Source organism: Camelina sativa, chromosome 3 (assembly GCF_000633955.1).
Source record: "Camelina sativa cultivar DH55 chromosome 3, Cs, whole genome shotgun sequence".
NCBI lineage: Eukaryota > Viridiplantae > Streptophyta > Magnoliopsida > Brassicales > Brassicaceae > Camelina > Camelina sativa.
In genome coordinates, this window is record NC_025687.1 from 4,040,418 (window position 1) to 4,051,384 (window position 10,967).

Here is a 10,967-nt window from a genome sequence, read left to right on the forward strand (position 1 = left end):
TTTTACAATTTGTATAGTCTAATACTCTAATTAGAAGTAAATGATGTTGTAGATCTGCCTTAAACAAAGGTGTTAGATCTGACATGTGAGGCAGCCACAACGTTAAACAGCCATAGTACGTACAAGAAAGCTTGGGATCATTATCAACAAACAAAAAAAACGCCTAAATGTTCTGAACAGAATCGAGAATTCTCTGTCTTATTCATGAGCTCATGGCCAACAATTATATACAGTCTTCTAGCTTGGAGAATACGTAATTATATGCAGAGAGATATGCAGAAGCGTATAAGGAAGATGGAGATGATTGACGAGAGATTGAAGGAGACTTGATGACAATGAAGCATACAGTGGGCTGCCGTGAAGTCCAGTGGACTTAATATCGCAATATGTTCAAAGCAAACAAGTAAACATCAATATTCAGAACCAAACGGATCGAACCACACCAAAATTTTAAATGACTAGTTCATCAAAAGAAACTTACAAGCAATCCTAGATCGAGAAACAGTTGGGGATTTTACAGCAAACAGAGAAAGAGAGAGAGAGAGAGAGAGAAGAGTAGAGTAAACATAATTGAAGAGTACGAGTAACGAATTCGACACCGATGGTGGATTTGGATTCTAAGCAGAACTCATTGCGAGTGAATCTAGAGAGGAGGTTTGACTTGCCGACACCGGAGTCTCCGATCAAAACCACTTTAAACAAGTAGTCGTATTCTTCATAGTCTAATAATACATATTGTCATATGTTGTTTTTAGTTTCAGACAGTCGAAACTCGAAACCATGGCGTAATGAACGATTACATGTAAAAAAAGGCTTCAGGCCACGCTCGCATACTAATACTAAATACAATAATGTAAACTATAAGCTTCAGATTTCCATGAAAAATTGTTTTCAAGTTACTCGTCGTCAAACTTAAAAGAATGTAGAAACTTCGAGTTGGTTTATATAGAATCTGATAGATTGTTCTTAATTAACTTTGGTGATCAATAAAATTGTCAAAATACTGGGAGACCTTTATTCATCATCAAAACAACACACAAGATAAGAAACCATAATTAACTTTGGTGATCAAGAAAATTGTCAAAACTACTCGGAGACCTTTAATCATAAAAAGAACAGACAAGATAAGAAACCATAATTAACTTTTTAAAGTTCTTGGGAGACTCTAATCTTTTAGTATTAAACACACAAGACTGGATCAGACTGGATCTTCCTTCTCCACACTCCCATCTTTTTTTTCCACCCCCCGCTCTACGAAAATACTGCATAAAATCGACAATAAGATTATTATAGCTATGACTATGAAAAACCATGCCAACATTGAAATCTTCATCGTTTTTGAATAATAAGAAAAAAAAAAAAGAGTAAACGCAAAATAGAATTGTTTTGTGATGATCAAAATTGATTGCTTGTTGATCTGAAAACTATATATATATATATATATATAGGCGGGAACTGCTCGAAAACTTGGAAATTTACCATTTTGATAATTGAAAACTTGCTAGAAAATACTATATTTATTACTTATATTTTCAATCTAACTGGTATATTTCCTTTTTCAAAAGTTCATAAATAAACTAATAAAAAATATTTTTGTTTTGCGTGTCTTCTTCTTAACTTCCCTTTTAATAACTGGTATATTTGCTTTTTTCCTGTCTTCTTGAAAAATGTAAATTGTGTGATTTTGTTAATTTGTTACCATCTTTAGAAAAACTAAGATACAATTTCGGCTCTGTTCATAATTCAAAATACTACGTTGGTCTCTTTGTTTATTTCATTCTACAGTATTCTCTTTTGCATGTTTTTTCTAATTATATATTACAACTACCAATCAAAAACTACAATGCCTAAAAAAAAAAATATTTCATTTTTCACAATTTGTATGAACGATTCCATACTCCATAGAATGTCATCTTAGAGAGTTCTTATCAACAAAAAAAAAAGAAAAAACACAGATGCAACTTTGCATATGTAACACAACGCAAAGACTTTAAAACAAAGTCGCATAGATATTGGCTTTTAAAGTGAGACACAAAAAAGAAACAAAGCCTTTCAAGAGGAAGAGCAACAAGGCTTCTTAGCGTTTGAATCAGAAGTAGCAGCGACATCAATCGTTTGGCCTTCCTTGACGTTGGCATTTGCAGTTCCCTGGTCCGAAGATATCGATTTCTTGCTGATGATCCTATAAATCTCTGAGAGAATCGTCTGAAAAGCCTTCTCTACGTTTAATGCCTCGAGGGCAGATGTCTCGATGAAAGACAAGCCTTCTTTCTCAGCATAGCTCTGAGCATCCTCTGTGGCAACAGCTCTGAGATGCTTCAGATCTGTCTTGTTACCAATCAACATGATGACAATATTGGAATCAGCATGGTCTCTGAGTTCTTTTAACCACCTGCTTACATTCTCAAAAGTTGTTGGCTTAGTGACGTCGTAGACCAAGAGAGCTCCAAGAGCGCCTCGGTAGTAGGCGCTGGTTATGGCTCTGTATCTTTCTTGCCCAGCAGTGTCCCATATCTGAGCTTTCACAGTCCTTCCTTCCACCTTAGAACAAAGATGATTGATTTTGCCAAATACTAGGTCAAAATAATGAGCAGCAGCAGCAGCAAAATGCATAACTGGCAGCTAAAATCAACAACGACCATGATTCATCATTACTTAAGTAACAAATTTTACAATTTTCATATTCTAATACTCTAACTAGAAGTAAATGATGTTGTAGATCTGACTTAAACACAGGTTTCTAGATCTGACATGTGAGGCAGCCACAACGCTAAACAACCATAGTACGTACAAGAAAGCTTGGGATCATTATCAACAAACAAAAAAAAACGCCTAAATGTTCAAAGCAAACATCAAAATCCAGAACCAAGCTCAAATGTTCCAACACACACAAATGGCGGTTTCCGAGTATTTCGTAAATACATATTACGGGAAATGAATGAATAGAGAGGTTATAGAACAAACGGACCGAGCCACACAAAACTACCAATCCTGATTCCAGAGACAATAAAAGAAACTTACAAGCAATCCTAGATCGAGGAAAAGTTGGGGATATACAGCTAAAGAGAAAGAGAGAGAAGAGTAGACATACTTGGAGAGTACGAGTAGCGAATTCGACACCGATGGTGGATTTGGATTCTAAGCAAAACTCATTGCGAGTGAATCTAGAGAGGAGATTTGACTTGCCGACACCGGAGTCTCCGATCAAAACAACTTTAAACAAGTAGTCGTATTCTTCATCCGGTCTTCTCGCCATTGTTACGCTCCACTTTAATCGAGGAACGATAGATTTGGGATGATTTTTCAAAAAGCCCGAAGCGAAGGAGAAGATGAAGAAAAAATAAATAATTTTAGATTTTAATTATGATTAATTAATTTGATTTCCCACTGGATCTGTTCAACCTTTTCTTCTCGGCTTGCTTTTTGAGTTCGAGTTGGGCTTTACAAACTGTAGAAAGGGCTTACATAACATACGTCGGCAAATAAAGAAAACTGGAAAGTAATAATAAGAGCTTAACCGGAAAAATAAACAAAATCAGAATTAAAAACTAAAACAAAACCGAGCTAAACCAGAGGAATACACTCATACGTTTCAAAAAAACCCTAGATCATATCATCATCATCACCCTTCTTCACTCCTTTTATAACTTTCTCCGCCTCATCGTTTTTGCTTCTTCTCTCGATTTCTCTCTCACGGAAGATTTTTCCAACGTCAGGTAAAGATTCATCAACCGATCAATCCTTTTCTCTGATTAGCTCATAATTCATAGATATATATATATGATCGTCGAGCTCACTACTTGATGTTTTCCTTGGAACCAGATCCGATTTCAAAACCCGGAGTTGGTTTATTTTCCGTCTGAGAGAGAAATGGCTTTGGTGAGTTCTTCTTCTCTATGATCGTCTCTTGTTACGATCTCATCTTTTTTTTTTTTTACTGATTTGTTGCTACGGTGCTCTTATAATCGCTAAGAAGCAAGCAAGAATTAGTTGTAGTAATCGGTTCGATTTAGCCATTTGATTGAAATTATGCTAGTCTGCATATCTAGCTGCTGTTTACTTAGTGTTGGGATACATATAGAGAGAATGAATGATGAGTTTTGCTGATAAAATTTGCGATTGCAGGTCTTGCACACGTACAAGGGAAACAAAAGTGCTGATAAGGCACTCATTGCTGCAGAGTATGTTGGTGTGCAGATCGATGTCCCCTCTGACTTTCAGATGGGTGTCACTAACAAAACACCAGAGTTCTTGAAGATGAACCCTATTGGAAAGGTTTGTTCTCAACACCTGGTCGTTGCTACATTTCTTGAATGGATATTATTAGTCTATTATCAGCTAACTAAAAGCTTCTTTGATCTTGCTAGGTTCCTGTGCTTGAGACTCCTGAGGGTTCAGTATTTGAGAGCAACGCTATTGCCCGTTATGGTAATATATTCATACCATTATAATTCATTTGTCTCTCTCCATGTCTAGGTTGATTGCTTGTTGGTTATAATGGATGTGTTGTTATCCCCATTGCAGTAAGCCGATTGAATGGTGGTGAGAACTCTTTGAACGGATCCTCCCTGATCGAATATGTAAGTATCTGTTTTCCCCGGTCTCTTATCCATTTGCACCTGCTCTAATATTTGTCGATCTGTTTGTTATTATTCCTTCTCAAAATTTATCTGCATGTTGCTTTTTGCAGGCACAAATTGAGCAATGGAGCGATTTTGCCTCTCTGGAGATCTATGGAAACACCTTGAGATGGTTTGGTCCAAGAATGGGATTTATGCCATACAGTGCTCCGGTAAGCTTTTGTGACTTTCATTGGTTGCTTCATTAACTCTCTATGATTGCAATCTAGGTACTCTTTTCACTATATAAATACTACATCTGTTTTTTTTTTCTCATCCCTGATTGTTGTACAAATGAAGGCTGAGGAAGGGACTATCTCTGCGTTGAAGAGAGCACTTGATGCTCTGAACACACATCTCGCTTCCAACACTTACCTTGTTGGACACTCTATCACCCTTGCTGATATTATCACTGTCTGCAACTTGAACTTGGGATTTGCTACTGTCATGACCAAGAAGTTTACCTCTGAATTCCCACACGTCGAGAGATACTTTTGGACTGTGATTAACCAACCCAACTTCAAGAAAGTGGTTGGTGAGGTCAAACAGACTGGAGCTGTCCCTCCTGTTGCTTCCAAGAAAGCTGCTCAGCCTGCCAAGCCCAAGGAAGAGCCTAAGAAAAAGGAAGCCCCGGCAGCAGAGGCACCTAAGTTTGCTGAAGAGGAAGAGGCACCAAAGCCAAAAGCCAAGAACCCTCTTGACCTTCTACCACCAAGCTCAATGGTACTGGATGATTGGAAGAGGCTGTACTCAAACACCAAATCTAACTTCCGTGAGGTTGCTATTAAAGGTGTGTGGTGATATCATTTCCCTTTACCTGGATTTACAGTTGGTATCAGGAAATGCAAGGAAATGATTTAGCCAGTGGAATGAAATGTGTATTATCATGTCTAATAGTATTGTGGCTCAAATGCAGGATTCTGGGACATGTATGACCCAGAGGGATACTCACTATGGTTTTGTGACTACAAGTACAACGATGAGAACATGGTGTCATTCGTCACGCTCAACAAGGTGGGTGGGTTCCTTCAGCGCATGGACTTGGCACGTAAATACTCGTTTGGAAAGATGCTGATATGCGGGTCAGAGGGTCCGTTCAAGGTGAAGGGGTTATGGCTATTCCGTGGACCAGAGATCCCCAAGTTCATAATGGATGAGGTGTACGACATGGAGCTGTACGAGTGGACCAAGGTTGATATCTCAGATGAAGCCCAGAAGGAGCGTGTTAGCCAGATGATTGAAGATGCAGAGCCATTTGAGGGTGAGGCTCTCTTGGACGCCAAGTGCTTCAAGTGAAAAGAGAGAATTTGCAGCCTGAGGATTACATATCTCTCTCTCTTTATCAATAGGGATTTTGCTCTGTGACTTGTGTCGCATATACTGTTTTTCTTTCTTTCTAATTGAGTGTTAAAGGACAAGGATGTGGTCTTTTTTTTGGTTATTTGTTAATGTTTCATCTCGACTCTTCTATGCTGTTTACTAAAACCAGTTTTTAGACCAGGCAAGTCTATCCTGGCAATTAGGCAATATATGGTCTGGTTGATTTGCTTTGACGCGCGATTCTATATTACTGGTCGTCGAGTTAAACAATTAAGTCAAGTCATTTGACATGCTTTGGAAAGTGTGTTAAAAATTGTTGAAAAGGAAAATCTTGTAAATCTTGTAGAATTAAGCGAACTAGTAAATTGGTCAAAATATAAGAAAATGATTTCTCTTTGTAATTATCTCAATTTTTTTTTTTAATATAAAAGAATCTTCTGAAGTAATTCACTCTAAATAAAAAGTGCAACAACTAAAAATTAAATTAAATTAAAGGTACTGGTATCCATTAATTAATAACATAATTTATTAAAGGTTGGTCTAAAAAAATCAAGTGAATTGTTTGTTCTTTACTACAAGAGGCATATATAGTTGTTTTAATTTTCAACACCAGAAGTATTTGTTCTTTCTTCACCGCAGCAAAAAAGATCGATCTGTCTTTCTCCTGCGAACATAACATAGAAAGAGAGATGAGAGAGCTCTCTGCAAATAGTGGTCTAGCATGGCGGCGTTTGGTATTCTTCGCTTCGATTGGTTTGCAGTTCGTCCTAGGTTCGTCTTCTTCAGATCTAATCTGATTTCTTTCTCGAATGCCCTTAGATTGGCCAGTTTTCTCTGTCAGTTTGGTTTGATTAGAATCATCGGATTTTTAATGTTCGTCTGGGGATTTAGGTTTTTTTTTTTTTTGATTTCGCGAGATTTATGTCAAATTTAGCTCAACCTCGGCTCCTTCGAGATCTTCGCCACACAGTTACTAAATTTTGTGCTTTAACATAAGCAAATAATTTTTTTTTACTGTTCAATTAGTGTGTTTGGTTTCGCTATAGTTTCTGATGTGGCGAATAGATTGTGTCGTTACCTTGTCCTAAATGCGAACCCTGATTTTGAAGAGGTTTTCTTGCTTTTTATTTCTTGTAACTAGGGCAATGGTATTTGTATAATTCATCACTAGTTTCATGGTGTTGCTGCCTTTGGACATGTATTACCAAATTTTTGGTAACAGTCATTGAAAATCTCTTTGCTGTCTCTAGTTTTAGACATAAAAGTCATTGAAAATCTCTTTGCTGTCTCTAGTTTCAGACATTTGAAGTTGTACTGTCCATCTATTTTTACTGATGGCGTGCTTTTAGAAGTAGGGATTAGCTTACCCTGTAATATTCTGTAAATGCTTGTTGCAATTGATCTTGTTATATGTTGTCAATGTGTGTAGTTGTTGCTCCCCTTTAGTCGAAGATAAGAAACATGCTAAAGCTTTATATTTGAGTTTAGATTGTGTAACTTTAGCAGACTAAGCTTCTCATACAGTTACGAACCTTTTTTTTTTTTGTTACATGCTTAGATGTCATCTACTAAAGTCTTCCGATATGACATTTGCAGGTCTATCAGGTGATTCCAAGGATACGAATGCAGGAGTTAAGGCAGAATCTCATTCTTCTTCTAGCAAAACAGGCACAAAGGTATTCCTCGTACTGTTCGGATTTGTGGCTGTGGCGGCCTTCTCCTTCTTCCTATACAAGCTATGGCAGAAGAAGAAAAGAGATGAGCAGTATGCTCGACTGTTGAAGCTGTTTGAGGAAGACGATGAACTGGAGGTTGAATTAGGTCTTCGGGATTAAACACGCCAATTTGTCAACAAAGGCCTCATCATGTATGTTTGTGTTCGTTTTGTCCGATCATGTAGCTGGAACGTACGGGCATTTAAATTTGAAGTATATATAATATACGCACACTTTCATGGGTAACTGATGTAGCTGTCTCGTCACTGATCATCATCATCAATTCATCATTATCCTCTCTCTAGACGATTGTTTTCTGGTTGGAAATAAACACTCAAAACTTGTGGAAGTCTCTTACTTGTTTAGCTTTATTAGGTCCACTTTTGTACAACTTATTTAGTTATTACTAGTTGATTCCATGTACTTCTTTATAGTGAGTGATTCCTGCAACCTTGCTCTTCTTTTGGGATTGAGCCAGGTTTATTAAAAAGTTAGTACTCCAAGGGAACTTGTATGAATGAGCTTTGAGTTTTAAGTATTAGGAAGAATACATATATAGGGTGAGCAGTTTCAAAGAGATTCGTAGATATACTTATAAAGAACGATAAAACATAAAATTTCATCACGGCATAAAGAAAATAAAACTTGGGGTACAGAAAACCTTGTTGATCGAGGAGCTGAATCTGAACCTTGAGTCTCAAAAGTCAAAACCAGAGGCTAAGTCAAATGGAGAAATTTTAAAACTTTAAATGAAATTAATGTTGAGTTTCAAACTTAAAATAAATGTTACATGATTGAAAACGAGATTACATTTCATTAAACACCATTAATAGTTTATTACCCTCTGGTTAATGGTCATCTCATCTAACCAACAAAAATTTCAAAAATAAAGAATAAACTTAATGACAAAATAAATTAATTGAGAAGTCCAAACGTTAGAACTTAGAAGAACAATGTCACCTCGCCGGATAGATGGGCAATGCATAGGGAGGCTTTGCCCTGCCCACACGACCATGCAGCGAAAAAGACACATTGATCATCTTTCAGGTCAAATCTTTATTGTCCAGTCTTAGCACGCTTGCTGTTGAAAGGTGACATGCTTGGACTCAGACAAGGGCTCAAACTCGGACTCGGACTCTCCTCTCTTAGTGTACCATTCAGAGCAGCTAACTCCTTCAGCTGTTCCCTCTTGTAGTGATCCATTGATTCGTCCTGTAGAGAAAATAACCAAAACCATGTGAACAAAAGGTTTGGAGTAACAAAACAATATACAGTAGATACATGTTTACAATTTTGTGATAGTAATGTACCATTGGCTTTAGGAGTGATTCGAGGAAATGCACTGCATGCTCCAATCGAGAGTTTATTATGTCCTCTGGAAGCTCGGCTTCGATCAGTACATGTAGTGGCTCGCAAAGATGTTCGTACCCTGGCTTACCCTTTAGTTTTTCCTCCTGCAGGGAAGCAAAGAACTAAATGTATTAGCCTTGACACCGCATGGTACATAATTAATGTCTGAGAATATATAATACTCAGAAGAAATGAATCAGAACTTTCGCTATTCAGATGATGTTATTTGATGAGAGTTGTGAGAGCCTAAAACTCAAAACACTTAATTTCCTGTACAGGCTTCCAAATTTTAAATATCTACAAATGTAAACAAGAGTAGTAGCTGATGATGCAACAATATGTATCATTACTTCAATAATAATAAGTTGCTATGCCGAAAGACGGTGGCACACAAGCTTATACACAAAAGGTAAACAAATTGCTCCTAAAGACTCTTAAGAAAATTGTGTGTATTCAACACAAGGCTATAAAACTGATTGAAAGGTAAAAACATCAACACAAGGCTATAAAACTGATTGAAAGGTAAAAACATATGAGAAAATTGAAGTTTTGAGCTGTAAGAATTCATTCATCTACACTTGCGATAAAAAACTGATAAACTGGAATCCATCAGAGAATCAATAAACAAGGAGTCGTACCTTGACAGTATCCTTCACAGATCCTCGCCCTCTAATAAACACCCTGCAGTGGGTTGCTAGCTCAACTCTTTTCAGGGAGTTTCCACGTGGCCCAAGAATCCGCCCAACAAAATTATACTGCAACGTTCAATGGATTTAAACTCTAGAACAAGCCAATTAGAATAACATAATTGGGTAAAAACATTCAAAACTTACACTTGGATATTTATCCACTGGCACATCAAGTCTGATCACTCTTTTCACAATGGGTGGGTTAAGGAGTCCAGGCATCCCAACCCAGCCCACTGGGGCAGGGGAACGAAATGGAGAAGCTCTCTGGAGGTGACAATTTTCCTGAAGAAAGCAAAATTAATATCGATAAAGCCCACTCTTGAATACAAAATTGTTAGCAACACCATCATAATTCAGCATGAGCAGTGGCTTACCTCAGCTTGCATCATCGACCACCCATCTAAATCAAGCTTTCCATTTGTCGGCTGACCAAGCGATCTAAATGGACTGCCATGCTCATATCTATCAAGATCAGGAAAGCTAGAGACCCTCCTGATTTCTGCAAAGACGTCAGCAATGCAGGCAATTAAGCTAACATACAAAAATAAACTGTAACAGTTGAACATCACGGGGATCTTCAGTCTCATAGATTTAATGCCAAGAATGGACAAAAGAGAATGAAAAGTTAGGTATAAATACATTTTTCATTCTACTATCCTCTTCATACCTAGTACACACTCAAAGAAAATACTTAAATATAAAAGCATAGAGCTTTAGAAGATAGCCCACCTTGATTTAGCAGTCGACAGCAATTTGGCATAACTTGCAAAAAGGGAACCAACTTTTGTCTCTCTTGCAATAACTCAGTCAAGTACCTGAATAAGAAGGTTTTTAAAAAAAACGTAAGTTTCACTGGACGCTGACATTGGTTTGTATTGTATTGACACAACACAATCGAGTGGTTCACATTAGGAGTCGTCACACCACTCAAATGTAAACTAAACTTCCAAAAATACATTAGTAAGTTCATTTCCAAAATATAGCGTTCTTGTTAAAAATCCTTTTGAGTTCATTGTTTAGAATCGACTAATAAGTGAGCAAATGGAGTAAAAGTGTGAAAAAGGCGACATTTTGAAGTGAGACTATGATTGAGAAGTTGGATCTGCGTGAACAAAATCATTTTTTTAACACTCAAACCAATCAGAGGGACCAATCACAAGCACGCAGACACTTAAAATGCTCAAGTAAAGCAGCAAAGTCCATAAGAAACCGATCCACAACAACCAAACTAATGTTATCCACACAATGAAAAAAAAAAAAAAAAAAAAAAAAAA

At 37.2% G+C, this 10,967-nt stretch overlaps 4 protein-coding genes across 5 annotated transcripts in view; 2 read left to right on the forward strand and 2 right to left on the reverse strand.

Annotated features, from left to right (window-relative positions):
• On the reverse strand, positions 1,849–3,414 carry LOC104767939 (ras-related protein RABA2a). Of its 2 annotated transcripts, none has more exons than XM_010491908.2 (2): positions 3,092–3,414; positions 1,849–2,541 (listed from the first exon to the last, which is right to left on the reverse strand). In XM_010491908.2, exons 1-2 carry the CDS (start codon positions 3,254–3,256, stop codon positions 2,053–2,055), a joined length of 654 nt encoding a protein of 217 aa, XP_010490210.1. In that variant the 5' UTR covers positions 3,257–3,414; the 3' UTR covers positions 1,849–2,052. The 2 variants fall into 2 exon arrangements, with proteins under 2 accessions (XP_010490210.1, XP_010490204.1); XM_010491902.2 differs by having other exon boundaries at positions 1,849–2,622; positions 3,092–3,379.
• Positions 3,561–6,124, forward strand: LOC104767954 (probable elongation factor 1-gamma 1). The gene is made up of 8 exons (XM_010491913.2): positions 3,561–3,716; positions 3,823–3,879; positions 4,126–4,275; positions 4,368–4,428; positions 4,525–4,580; positions 4,691–4,792; positions 4,920–5,409; positions 5,536–6,124. The coding sequence occupies exons 2-8, from the start codon at positions 3,871–3,873 to the stop codon at positions 5,913–5,915; spliced, it is 1,248 nt and encodes a 415-aa protein (XP_010490215.1). The 5' UTR covers positions 3,561–3,716; positions 3,823–3,870; the 3' UTR covers positions 5,916–6,124.
• LOC104767960 lies at positions 6,516–7,900 on the forward strand. Its single transcript, XM_010491920.2, has 2 exons — positions 6,516–6,710; positions 7,536–7,900. Exons 1-2 carry the CDS (start codon positions 6,629–6,631, stop codon positions 7,772–7,774), a joined length of 321 nt encoding a protein of 106 aa, XP_010490222.1. The 5' UTR covers positions 6,516–6,628; the 3' UTR covers positions 7,775–7,900.
• Positions 8,416–10,967, reverse strand: part of LOC104767970 (KH domain-containing protein At1g09660/At1g09670) — a 3,491-nt gene continuing 939 nt past the window's right edge. The window contains exons 3-8 of the mRNA XM_010491931.2: positions 10,423–10,508; positions 10,068–10,192; positions 9,838–9,975; positions 9,643–9,759; positions 8,965–9,108; positions 8,416–8,866 (exon numbers count right to left, since the gene is read on the reverse strand). Of these exons, the coding sequence (XP_010490233.1) occupies positions 8,711–8,866; positions 8,965–9,108; positions 9,643–9,759; positions 9,838–9,975; positions 10,068–10,192; positions 10,423–10,508 (766 nt within the window). The 3' untranslated portion in view covers positions 8,416–8,710. The remainder of the gene's footprint in view (positions 8,867–8,964; positions 9,109–9,642; positions 9,760–9,837; positions 9,976–10,067; positions 10,193–10,422; positions 10,509–10,967) is intronic.

Bases quoted from the DNA above. Each gene is read 5' to 3' on its own strand.
- LOC104767939 (XM_010491902.2), bottom strand. From the start codon at position 3,256: ATGGCGAGAAGACCGGATGAAGAATACGACTACTTGTTTAAAGTTGTT. The intron at 2,623-3,091 runs GTATGTCTACTC...TGTTGATTTTAG, and splicing joins TCGCTACTCGTACTCTCCAA to CTGCCAGTTATGCATTTTGC.
- LOC104767954 (XM_010491913.2), top strand. The intron at 4,429-4,524 runs GTAATATATTCA...TCCCCATTGCAG, and splicing joins CAACGCTATTGCCCGTTATG to TAAGCCGATTGAATGGTGGT. The intron at 5,410-5,535 runs GTGTGTGGTGAT...GCTCAAATGCAG, and splicing joins CCGTGAGGTTGCTATTAAAG to GATTCTGGGACATGTATGAC.
- LOC104767960 (XM_010491920.2), top strand. From the start codon at position 6,629: ATGAGAGAGCTCTCTGCAAATAGTGGTCTAGCATGGCGGCGTTTGGTA. The intron at 6,711-7,535 runs GTTCGTCTTCTT...TGACATTTGCAG, and splicing joins TGGTTTGCAGTTCGTCCTAG to GTCTATCAGGTGATTCCAAG.